This window comes from Lepus europaeus, chromosome 6 (assembly GCF_033115175.1).
Source record: "Lepus europaeus isolate LE1 chromosome 6, mLepTim1.pri, whole genome shotgun sequence".
Lineage (NCBI taxonomy): Eukaryota > Metazoa > Chordata > Mammalia > Lagomorpha > Leporidae > Lepus > Lepus europaeus.
Window position 1 is genome coordinate 93310312 of NC_084832.1, and position 13129 is coordinate 93323440.

General features: G+C 37.1%; 1 protein-coding gene across 6 annotated transcripts in view; it reads right to left on the minus strand.

Annotated features, from left to right (window-relative positions):
* The window catches only part of CDK8 (cyclin dependent kinase 8), a 139306-nt gene that overhangs the window by 12075 nt on the left and 114102 nt on the right, over positions 1 to 13129 (minus strand). For all 6 annotated transcript variants that reach the window (XM_062194579.1, XM_062194578.1, XM_062194580.1 and 3 more), the window contains 2 exons: positions 9677 to 9734; positions 7226 to 7357 (listed from right to left, as the gene is read on the minus strand). In XM_062194579.1, the coding sequence (XP_062050563.1) occupies positions 7226 to 7357; positions 9677 to 9734 (190 nt within the window). The remainder of the gene's footprint in view (positions 1 to 7225; positions 7358 to 9676; positions 9735 to 13129) is intronic.

Below are 13129 nucleotides of genomic sequence, written 5' to 3' on the forward strand. Positions count from 1 at the left end.
AAAGAAAAGAAAAAAAAAAGGAAAGGAAAAAAGAAAAAGAAAGGAGGAAAATAAAGTGGTTCTTTCCAAAAGAAAATGCATTTTTATTTTGGTGGGGAGTCTTTTTCTTTTCTTCCCTAATAGTCATATTAGTTCCTAAGCAATTATAATTACTAAATATCAGGGAACATTGTTTGTAAATAGCCCCCACACTCCCATTCCCAATTCTTCATTCCCTACTATACCTCCATCCCACCCAGTGTTTCCACTATAAAACTAATAAAACTGATTAGCTGGATTTTGATGAGTTTTAAATGCCCCAAACATTACCTTATCTACAAAATAAATACAAAGCTGCACACAAAGCATGGGAACCACAAACAAACAAAACTAAACAAAAACTAAACAGAAAATCCAAACAGCCTTTCAAATTGGGCCCTTGCCAAAAACAATAAGCACAATTTTTTGTGATAAAATACTTGTCTTTATCTTGTTTATTTAGTTACTAATTTGTAAAGTCTAATAATTACCCTCCTGTTAACACTCTTAGCAAGGTGCAATTCCAACAAGAAAAAAGACAATGCCTGACCTAAAATATTCTAATGAAATACATTTCCCTGTGAACAGTTTATCTTTCAAAGTATTTTTTATGCCACAGCAGTGTCAGATTTTTTAAGTATTTACAAAGAAACATAAGAAAATGGGGAGCAAAATACTACCTTTAGGCCGGCGCCGTGGCTCAACAGGCTAATCCTCCGCCTTGCGGCGCCGGCACACCGGGTTCTAGTCCCGGTCGGGGTGCCGGTTCTGTCCCGGCTGCCCCTCTTCCAGGCCAGCTCTCTGCTGTGGCCAGGGAGTGCAGAGGAGGATGGCCCAAGTGCTTGGGTCCTGCACCCCATGGGAGACCAGGATAGGCACCTGGCTCCTGCCATCGGATCAGCGCGGTGCGCCGGCCGTAGCGCGCCTACTGCGGCGGCCATTGGAGGGTGAACCAACGGCAAAGGAAGACCTTTCTCTCTGTCTCTCTCTCTCTCTCACTGTCCACTCTGCCTGTCAAAAAAAAAAAAAAAAAAAAAAAAAAAAAAAAAAAAGAAAAAAAAAAAAAAACTACCTTTAGATTAAGTATGAGACTAAAAATTCATAGGAATTATTTACATAGGCCAAATGTATTTCTTTGTATACAAAAAAGGCAACTTTCTTTCATTCACAAGATATAGGTTTACTTTCATTCACATTAAATTTGAAATCAACATAACTATTAAATTGGTATATTAACAAAATCAATATACCAATTTAGAATTTAAAGTTGAAAATATCCCACTTCTACTCTTAGCAAAACCCTAAACTATGTTAACTTCTCTATGCTAAGTCTAATGTGCAAACAGTCATCCTATTCAGAAGTGGTTTTGGAATGATCTACAATACTGATCATCAATATAAATAAGCATTGGGACAAATTAAAATTTTTTCCATGAAATTTTTGAAGGCCCCTCATATATATGGATTTCAAAATTTTTGCTGTCAAAATAAACTTGTCTTTGAATGCCATTTTCCAAACTTTTTCAAGCCCCTTTATAGGCCAAGCTCTTGTTTTTAGTAAAAGAAAGTAAATGGAGGGGAGAAGCAGTGCTGGGTTGTAGCGGGTTTAGCAAAGCAAGCATCCCATATACAAGTGTCAGTTCCAGTCCCAGCTGCTCTGCTTCCAATCCAGCTTCCTGCTAAGACACCAAGGAGGGCAGCAGAAGATGGCCCAAGTACTTGGGCTCCTGCCACCATGTGGGAGACCAGGATGGAGTTCCTGGCTCCTGGCTTTAGCCTGGCCCACACGTGGTCATTTGGAGGAGTAACCAGCTGATGGAAGATCCATTTCTCTCTCTCAAATAAATAACTGGGAAAATTAGTTTTTTAATTATTATTCTTATATGAGTAACCCATATAAATTTGATCTTTGATAATCCCAGTGGCCAGGTAGACAAGCGAAGCAGGATCACCAAAGGGATGATAGATCATTTTGTATGTTTAAAGCTCTACTCATCCTATACCCTAAAGACATTATAAGCATTTATCTGGTTAGCTATCAAAAATTCCAATGACAAAAATAAAATATGAAGGAAGATGAGAGGTAAACAGTTTAGCTATCATTAATAAATACTATCCTGTTTTTCTAATAAAAAGTCAGGTAAAAGTAGGAAAACAGTTTACTGAATCTTGCTTGATCTCACCCTAGCAACCTCTTTCTTAGTATTTCCTATTTTCTCTCACCTTTATCAGGTTTACCATCCTTTCCTTCTTCAAAATCCTGACCCAGACATTAATCATGAACTTTGAGTCAGCTAATCAGGCTGTTACTTCAAATTTCTAATTCTTTGCAAATAAGTCTCCCCTTCCTAATTTGCCCCCCACCCTGAGACTGTGCCAAATTCACAGAAAAGTCTCTCTTCTGCTCACTTACCTGCCTAACTCCTGACAAAAAGACCTTCCAGATTAGAAACAAATAAATATCTATTTCTCAAAATCTATGCTGCTTATGTATAGCCACTGAGCTAAGCAGACAAAGGAGATGGGCACTGGCAAGCTTCATGTACTCAAACTGGGAGAGGGGAATTATCAAAGTTATTGTAAACAACAGGTGTACTAACACCAAGTTTCTATCTTAATGAGAGAGAGTAAGTTTTCATTTTCCCTGTTTTACTGTATATTTCCCACACTGCAGAATGCCATATGTTCTGTGGGCATCCAGCTATTTGAGGACAAACACCTGAGTTTCTCCAAATTACCATGTGATTAGTAAAGTTTTTTAGACTGCTTTAGTGACAATGACTTAGAGATTGATACTCTTTCAGTCTCTGCCCAAAGTCCACCAAGCAAACATAAAAATAAAATACTGAAAATGGAATTTAAAGTCTGTCCCTGAAATTACAATACTTACTAGACTATTATTTCTACTCTTTGGTGTAATGATTCAGGCAGGTTGTAGTTCTGTACACTGAATAAATGACCACAGCACTGTAATCTTTCTGTACTAGAGGGTAAGCAGATGTAAGTTTGAACTGTTCAGACCAGATTATTTTCCCCAGGTTTTGCTTCTTGTAGCCTTCAGCTTAATTTTATCCACTGAAGCCCAGTAACAGATTTAACTTTTCTCTATGATGTTGCTAAAGTGAATATATGGATTGTATTCAGCAAATTATACGTATGTTCAACCATAAAGGTTCTTCCACTGACTGCTCCTACTACAACTATGAGATAGTTAAGTTCCTGCCAAGTGCCTTTAATGGTGGTGTGGGGGATTTGCTGAGCACTTTCTTGGGCCTTTAGGATATCTGTGTGGGTAGCAGTGGGGAATGGGACTGTGTGGTGAAGACTGGAAGAGAGAAAGAAGTTCATTTTATACTTCCCGATTCTTACTTTTAAAAACTTGTATTAAAAATGGTGTATGAATTCTCTTACTTTCAAACAAAGAAATAAAAAAAACAATCATAGTAAGATACCTACATTATAACTTTCTGAATCAATGTTTTGATAGAAGGAAAGTATTTTCCAAGACTGGTATTGGCCAAGTAAGGTGTACACTGGCTGGTGGGGATGAGTGGAGATCAGCACTATTGAGGAAATGGCCCTGACTATGGTTTCAATCAGTTGCAGCCAAGTCTGTTGCCCCTGTGACCGTCCTGGCTCCGAAGGCAGTTGTTTTTCTATAAAGCCATGGACCTTTCAGGGTCGAAGGACACCTAAGACAGGACTCAGGCTATATTCTCATTTTCAGAAAATGAGGCAAAAGGACAAAATGCCTTGCCAAACAACAGCACCCTACTGCCCCATCTTCCATGACAGATAACAGTTCAATTCAGACTGGCAGTCCTTTTGACTTTCATAGTTCAAATATAAAAAAATGATTTTATGCATTTATTCATACCGTTTTCTCAACTGAGTTGTAAACCTTTTAGGAATGAGGTCTATAATTTGCATTCAAATAGGTTTCTCCTAAGTTTTAAAGGACTTTCTCCCAAATTACACAGCCACTGGAATGCGGGAATCTACCTTTCTAACAACTAGTGGTTTGGCTTTGTGACACACATCCTGTATTAAAAGTGCTGGACAGTAGGACATCCTAGTGAATAACAGGTTATACAAATCTTCGTAATGTTCTCAGTATCAGTTTCTTCAGAGAAACAAAAAAATAACTAAACAATAAGCTATGGTCACAAGCTTCTGTGATTATATTTTTTATTCAATTTACTCAATTTAAACGAATTCATAGTTTTAGGTGTTTAGTAAACGGAAGCAAAGACTTTATTTGTATGGTCTGTTACTATATCTTACCAAAAGTAACACAGCTTTTAACTATTCATTTCGTAGGTCAGAAAAATAGTGGTGTACTGTGTTAGTTTACACTGGCATCTTCAATGCATTTAGAGCACACTTGCAAAAAAAGATATCCAAATGTATGTTGAGGTACTAACATGTATTCAAAAATAAAATTAGCTTAAATGATTTGTATATTTCCTTCTGACATTTAAAAAAGTAAAAATTGCATTTTGGAATAAGTTTATATTTACAAAAAGTTGAAAAGATAGTACAGAGAATTTCCACATCTTAATGACTTATCTATAAAGTAAAATGTGATCTCAAAGCAGGTGTGAAGATTAGTGAACATAAAGATTTTTGGAAAAGATGCTGGATTCAAAACAGGAGGGAATGATCACAACTATTTCTCCTTTTCTGTTCTTGAGTATACATTAAATAACAACAAAGCAGTAAGAATGCAAATCCACACAGTAAGAAAAAAGAAGATTCTCAGGGACAAGATTCATTCATTTGTTCAACAAAGACAACTACATACCAAGGCACTGGTTGATAATGGTGAACAGCTAAGAGAAGGCTATCTGTTTTAGTGGCTTAGAGATAGCATTTGGGTGATGAAGACAACAAAGTGGTAGTAAGTAGAGGAAGAGGGAAGGCAAGGAACTATTTCAGATTGTGATCAGGAAGTTCTGTCTGAAGAGGTAGTTATTTTGATCAAAGCCTGAATGAAAAGAGAAAAACTGGATATGTGAAGACCTGTTTTAGGCAGAAATGTATAACAACTTTCCTGAAGATGGAAGGCAGACAAAACAGCACAAAGGCAGCCTTAGTCCACAGGATTCATGCTGAGTGAAGATCAGATTTGTTTTCTACAACTCTAGAATGATTTTGTACTTGGAAATACCAACTACAAGGTGTGCATTTTGTTTGTTTGTTTGCTTTGTTTGTTTGTAAAGATTTATATATTTATTTGAAAGGCAGAGTTACAGAGAGGCAGAGAGAAAGGGGGAGAGAGGGGGAGGAAGGGGAAGAAAGAAAGAGAGAGAGAGAGAGAGAGAGTCTTCCATCTACCATTTCACTCCCCAGATGGCCACAATGGCTAGAGGTGCACCAAATCAAAGGCAGGAGCCAGGAGCTTCTTCTGGTCTCCGACACGGGCGCAGGGGCCCAGGGACTTTCCAAGGGGCCACTGCTTTCCCAGGCCACAGCAGAGAGCTAGATCGGAAGAGAAGCAGCCAGAACTCCAACTGGCACCCATATGGGAGCCCAGCACTGCAGGCAGCAATTTTACCCGCTATGCCACGGTGCTAGCTCCAAGGTACACATTTTGAAAAGGTGATCTTCCTGTCCCACTCTCTATCATCAATCTAGGATGGTCAAAGTTGGAGGATTCTTGAAGATTTTGGACATCCTCAGAGGAAGGATCTGTAGTCCTGGCATTTAGGGTTTCCCCAGGTAACGGTGGTTCTCTGTTGGATCCCCAGTCTACATGCCTCATGATCTCTGTACACAACATCCTCAGGAGGGTTTTTGTAACCTGACTCTTAAATACAGAGAGACAGTCAAAGGATATGAAACAGTAGAAGTGAGAAAGCAAGATACACAAATGAAAAGAGGACCTATAAAGAAAACAGATAATAATTCTGACAATACTACAAATTGCAAAAAGCACCATTAGTCACTGTGCTAACAGATATTTGAGAAGCTTTCCATAAAACAATACCACATACTATGAAAAAGTCATCATCAGGGAACAAGAAGGGGTTTATAGAAATAGAAAAGACAGAAAAATATGAGAAGAAAAATGGTACAAAAGGTCAGTCCAAGAAGTCCAACACCTGGCTACCCCAAGTTTATGAAAGAGAAATAGAAAGCCCTGGGGAGGAAACCAAAGGACTACACAGAGAATGCTGCACAAATATGTGACATGAACTTCAGACTAAATGTGCCCATCAAGTAGCCAAATTACATCCAAATAGAGGATCCAAATATATATCCAAATATAGGATGAGAAGTCCTATCTGTTTTTCAAAAAGAAAAGAATCCCTAGGTAATCTACCAATAATTGAGAACAAGATTGGCATGAGCTTCAATAGCAGCTTTGATGCCAAAAGACAATGGAGGAGTACTTGATCAAACTGGAGAACACACAGCAAGCTAAGGAGGCAATAAAGACACACAACTAAGGAAAAAAAAGAAAGGTGAAGCACAGAAGAAAAAATAATTTGATAAAACTTGACCAAACACAATGAAACAGAGTAAAGATGTCAGTAATGGAGAGGTGGTGCAAGGACCGTGGCAGCTGAGCACTTCATTATAGTCTATAACTTACAGAATACACACCAGGGACCACTATTAGCAAACAGAGAAGAAAATATAAACACTGACAAACTGAAGATGATGATATTATTAATGGAGCTCAAAAATGGAAATGGTAGAGAAAGTATAAGAGCACCAATTTCCTAATTCTTTGTAATGGAGAGGTACTATAAAATATGCAGAAGTAGATTAAAGTATCCTAAATGTCTAAATTTCTTTTACATAATCCTTTTCCTTTAATTTAAGGGAGATCTTTTAGAAGCTGGTATTTCTTCTGGTAAAAGAAGCATTTGTCTGAAGTTCAAAGATTTCAAAATTTTACTGTTTTATTTCTCTTTCCAAGTAAAATTAAATGTAAGACTTTTACATAAAATAAACATTTAATAAAACAGAATGCATAGTATGATCCCATTTATTAAAAAAAGCCCAAGTATCTATATTTTAATACAGAAAGAGATGTGTACAAAGATATATGCCTAAGGCTAACTATAGTATTTCCAAGTAGTAGAATTTTGGGTTAGTTTTTGCTCTTACTTTTATAATTTGCTACATTACTTTATTTTAAAATATAGAGCAATATATAACTTTCAGAAAGTCATGAATTTTAATTAGTTTTACTCACCAATAGCTTTGGTATAATGTCTTGCTCCAAGAAGTAGTTCTGGGGCTCGATACCAGAATGTTACGACCACTGGATCCAAATCTGCTAAAGGCTTCAAAGGTGAATTAAATAATCGGGCAAAGCCCATATCAGCTGTAAAATAAAAAACAACAGTGCTGGTAAGTAAATAGATTTCTACAAGTCTAATTTTAGCACTGTTATTAAGATACATAAGATGTGATAAATTCTGGAGAACAAAAGGCCACAAAAACATTTTACCCTTTTTAGAAGTCTAAATATAAAATGAGTTTGAGGTCTTCATTCTTTTCAAACTATTGTCACCTGGCTCTTTAACTAGGTTATAGACACACCCTGCTGCCAGAGGTCTAGGGTTACTCTATTCCTTGGGGCAGGTTTCTTGCCCTCTGTCACAGCACCACTGGGGACAGGGTTGTTGAGCTACACTGCCATTCTTTGTACTGGTCACGTGCACAGTGAGAGTAAGGCTTCCCATTATTTGCATCAACAAGCTTGTTCACTGGTGTAGCTCATCAGAAATTGATAAACTACAGCTAAACAGTATTTAACACTACTATCTCCCCCATTTATTCGGGTTGAACTGCACTTTCAAAGAATCATAGTATTTTGTTTTAAGCTGGCAGACTTTAAAGGTCACCTAAATTCAGCCACATCTTTTTTCTGATGAGGAAACTGAAGTTAAAGAAGCTAAGTAACCTGACAACAGTACAAACTCATACCTCAGAGGTGGACCACAGCTTACATATAACTGATGGCATTTAATATAGCTTAACATATAAGGTAGTTACTTGGGCATGGCTGTTCATCCTGCTAACGTATAATCTTCTTACAGGCAAAAACTGTGTCTTTTTCATATCTCTATTCCCTAACAGTATCATCTGTACTGTTCATTACACACAGCTTTAGCCTGACATAGGATGAATGGTCATTATTCATACATACCACTTATGCAAAAATTTCAAACTTCATCTACCACTTGATAAGTTTAGTTTTACTCTCCTTATAATACATTTTCTAATGAACTTAATCATGTGCTAATCAACTTTATCATGAAACTAGAATAAAAATCTAAAATGTGGCAAAGAATTAAAACCATGAGTCAGAATATGAAATACTGGTTTACAGAAGAATTTTCTTCTTTAATGTGAATGCTTTAAGAAGTAGCATCACCCAAACCTGCTGACATCATATATATTATACAGAACTGTAATTCCAAATAAGACTATTTTAAGTGTTAGGTAAATTTCCCCCAAATCATAAAGAACACACATGGAGCTACTGTTTGGCTGGTACTTTTCTATTTTGTATCTTTGAATATGTGTTTGAATTTGATGCCACCAAGCTGAACTGGACCAATTCCTTTAGAAGCAAGTGTAAGGATTTACTAGGCATTAGCTAGCACTAACATAAGGACTGACAGAGCCTGGTTCTCAAAGAAAGCCATTGGCATGGAATATGTTGAGGTCCATCAAGTGTTCTCACAACTAGAAAATTGAAAAGTTTGTATCATAAAAATATTCCAAGAGTCTAATTAGAAGTAGAGGGTGAAACTGGGGGAATTTACAAGGGAGGATAGGGAAGAGGGGTTAAGAATATTAAATATTTTTTTTGTTGGTGAAGTGGCATACATAGTTGACACTTCTAATTCACATTAAAACTTGCAATCCGAAATTACTATTAATTTTGTTATGTACTCCTATGATCCTACTGCCTTTAAATTGCTATAATGTAGTTATAACATTTCCTTTACCCACACACAAAACTAAATATATGGGACAAACACAATTTGGAAATGACAATGGAAAAAAAATAGTTGTATAAATCAATTTAGTTCTATCCTTACAGAATATCAGACTAGAAATGGGTAAAATTTTATTTGACATGTAAGAAAACAGAGCTCTCAGCACACCTGTCAAGGTACAGAATGCCAGTCCATTTCTTCCCTGACAGGCAAAGGATACTAGAAGACAGTCTTGTGAGCACGAACTTCTACTCCTACTAGGCCTTGTGATCTCTAGAGTGGGTCAGTACTAACCTAGCTGAGGTCAACAAGGCCTGTGTTCTCATCTAGTCTGGCTCGGGTGAGTAGGACTGATGGCAGAATTATTAACATGCTGTATGCCCTTGTGACTAAGGTGAGGCTGGCCTCTAACAGAAATAGAAACCACTCCCCTACAGGCTCTGTTTAATCAAGGCAGAGGTTTCTAGGAAACTTGCACAGCTTCTGTCATAACTGGAACACTTCAGTCTCTAAAGATTATCTGATACCTTAACATTTTTCACTTTTATGTATATTCTTTAGAAAAGCTTTTGAATATATGGAACTACATGAATATATGCATATTATTACAGCAAGTGTTAGAAGTGATATATAGCTGCCTGCAAAAGTTTTACAAGAGTGCTACACTGTGACTTATCAAAGATATAACATACCAATTTTTACTCTTCCTCGCTCAGGACCTTCACCCATAACTAAAATATTAGCAGGTTTCTGTGGAAACAAAATAGTGTTTTTTTTCAGTAGACAGTAGTGGTTTCTTTTAAATAGACAATATGCCAATATAACATAAATCCACCTTTTAAAAAACCCTCATTTACTCAAAAATTAAAATCAAATACAGGAATTCACCAAAGAAAATGTATAGGTATATATGCAAAGTGGTGTACAAGTTTCATGGTAGCCCAAATGTGGCAGTGCTTTCTCCAGGGAGAGTTAAGGTGCTTCTTGGCACTTTTATCAGTCTGTTTTCACTACTGTAGAGCATCTGACAGAAGTTCTATGTTGTGGTTCCTTCTCTTTCATTTATAAAATATTTTAGGACATTAAGGAAAAACAAATCTGCAAAGATAATTTAATATATAGTATCAAATTAATGATAGGCAAGGAGTAACTTGATAGCCTTTTTTGGAATTGGAAAGGTATGCTTCTAAGTTCAAATAATTATAGAGAAATTTAAAGGTCTTTCCTAAACAAGTTAGTATAGTAATAGGAACTTTTCATGACAGTAACAGGGTTTTCTTTTCTTTTCTTTTTGATTTCTACTTTCAATTAAAAAAGGAAGCTAAAATTTAAGGTCAAATTATATAAAAGTACTATTTTAGATCGTTTTAAAACCTCTAAAAGTATACTGGATTAACTGTCATCTACACTCAGTTATTTTGAATCTACTACTCTAACATAAAGGTTGCCCTCTTTTCAAGGAGGCAGAGAAGAGAAGAAGAGGGGAGGTTAGAGAGGAAGAGGGGAAGAAAGAAGCAACCGGTTTGCTCCCCAAACCTTACTCATCCTGCCGTTTACTGCATATGACTTTAATTCTACCAGTCTGTTGAATAACAGTGGAACTACATCAGAATGCCTCTTCAAATACTGATCAAAGAAACCTTAAAATCAAATTAAGCATTTTAATAAAGACTGTTTACAGCGATAACCATTTCACAGGCTTCCCTAACCTTGTTTAGTGACAGCATGCAATCTGTAGAGTATTATTCCATCAACTAACAGATCAAAATTATTTTTTACTCCCAGTAAAAATAATTAAAAAGCTATTGTTGAAATAGTAGCTTATGCACTTTAGATGTTCAAAATCCCTATAATTTTTAAACTGAGGAAACTGGGCACCAGACAGATTAAACCACTTGCCGTAAGTATAAATTAGCAAAATTGGGGCAGAGGAGAATCTATCCTTTCTTTGAATAGTCTGGTACACCCTTCCTAATGCCATTCTGAAAGTAATTTTATGTGGAAACTTAAAATTAATGCATATTGCTAAAATAATAAAAATGCTTTATTCAAGAAAAAATGTCAGAATCTTTATCATATATATACACACACACACACACACACACTCCTGTCACTGGGGTAATAGGCTAAGGATCAAACGATAAGTACAGCACTAACAATAGTCCCTGTGAGCTACATACAGGTGCTGCCCAGGACATACAAAATTGCTTTTCTGTCCCGTGTTAATCCATCAATACTGGGTTGCTCCCTGAGGTCTGTTCCAGCTCAGCCAACACAAAGGCAGGTTTCTGAGCCAGTGTGAAGGTGGAGGAAAGCTTTCCAAGCAGAATCAGGCAGCAGTTCTGTTTGGCTGATCGGGAGAGGGCTTGTTCTCAATCCGGAAGGAACATCCATGTTTACCCCAGAACTCTCTCATGGTTCTTTCAGACAGGATTCCCTAAACACCACTTGGATACATTTCTTACTCTTCATCCCTTTTTGAATCTCTTGCCATCAAATACATTATTCTGTGCTGCTGCCAGAGTTATCTTTCTAAGACAAACATGATTAGGATACTCCCTTGCTTAGAATTTTTCATAGAAATATGGAAAATTATAATGAGATAATTAGGTAAAAACAGCAGAGCACAAAATTATATAGGCTGTGATTAGTTGGGTTAAAAAAAAAATAGCTCCCACGCATAAGGGTTAGAAAAGTGTTAGAATTTTAAAGGTATGAATGAACTTCCTCAACAATTTATTTAAATGCTTTTACTATGTTTTATTTTTATTACCATTCAAACATCATTTCCATCTTGACTGGCCCCACACCATCCCTGAATAAGAGTCAGTCCTTGCAGTGGGAAGCAAAGCCCCTGCAAGCTGGTTCCTAACATCTCCAACTCTGTCCTCCTCGGCTCCAGTGACTCCTGCCACAGGTAGCTTTTATGTGTTATTTCATGGGACCATAACGCTTCACAACAACGTCCATGCTATTATTTCTACTCCAAAAGACCTTTGCTCCATGCTACATGGCAAAATCTGACAACTTAACACCCCCCACCCAGCCATGACACATGTAAGAATTCTTGTAAGAATTCATGTAAGAGGTAACACATGAAAGAATTCTGAATATAAACAGTTCAGACTATGAAGCTGCACTCAGTTAAAATTAGAATCCCTTCCACCATTCTTCCCTCTTCCACCCCAACCCAGATCCCGCTACCTTCTCCCGCGGCACAAGATGATGAAGTGATTTACTGTGATTTTCCCAGCACTGGAATTGCCCATCCTAAAAGATTATCTCTAATACCTGGCAAACACTCATTGTACACATAAACATCTCTCTCCTTTTTTGGATGAGGAACAGAGCTCGCTCTCTCCTTTTTGAAAACATAGGTTCCCACTCATTCAAGTAGCTGGGCCAGATCTCAGAAGCACTGGGATGGGTGATACTGGCCTATATGGCACTAGCAAAGGGAGAAAACTCTCCTGCTTTTTATTTCAGATTTCTTTATTCTATACCCACTGGTCTGGTCAAGTTCCAAACCTGGATTTGAGTACTGATGGGAAATAGATTTCTCAGTCAAAGCCTGGTCTAGTATTGAGACTTGAGGCCAAAGCACTGGTTAATAATTAAAAATTACTTTGCTAGGCAATTCACTCCCTAATGCATGAATTGAAGCAGGTCTTGGGGCTGAATGCTACTTTACTGACATCACACTTTTATCCCACATTATTTCTATTTCTAGGTGAATTCAGATTGAGTTTGGGCATGCTAGATACTCATAATCAAAACAGAATGGTTTTAGGTGTTGTTTTAACACTGTATAAACAAGGATCCCTCCTCAGGTTATTTTCCTTGGCAACACCCATATGCCCAAGGGCATGACAGGCTGATTCAGATCCAAGTTAAAATTTCTTCTTTTCTAAATCTGATATAATGGAAATCTCAAAAGAAAAATGCAGGAAAGGCCCTTATGATCACTACTCTCATCACTGTTTCTGTTGCTTATTTTTAAAAAGATTTTATTTTACTTATTTGAAAGAGTTACAGAGAGAGGTAGAGACTGACAGAGAGAGGTCTTCTATCCACTGGTTTATTTCCCAAACAGCCAAAATGGCTGGAGCTGAGCCTATCCAAAGCCAGAAGCCAGGAGCTTCTTC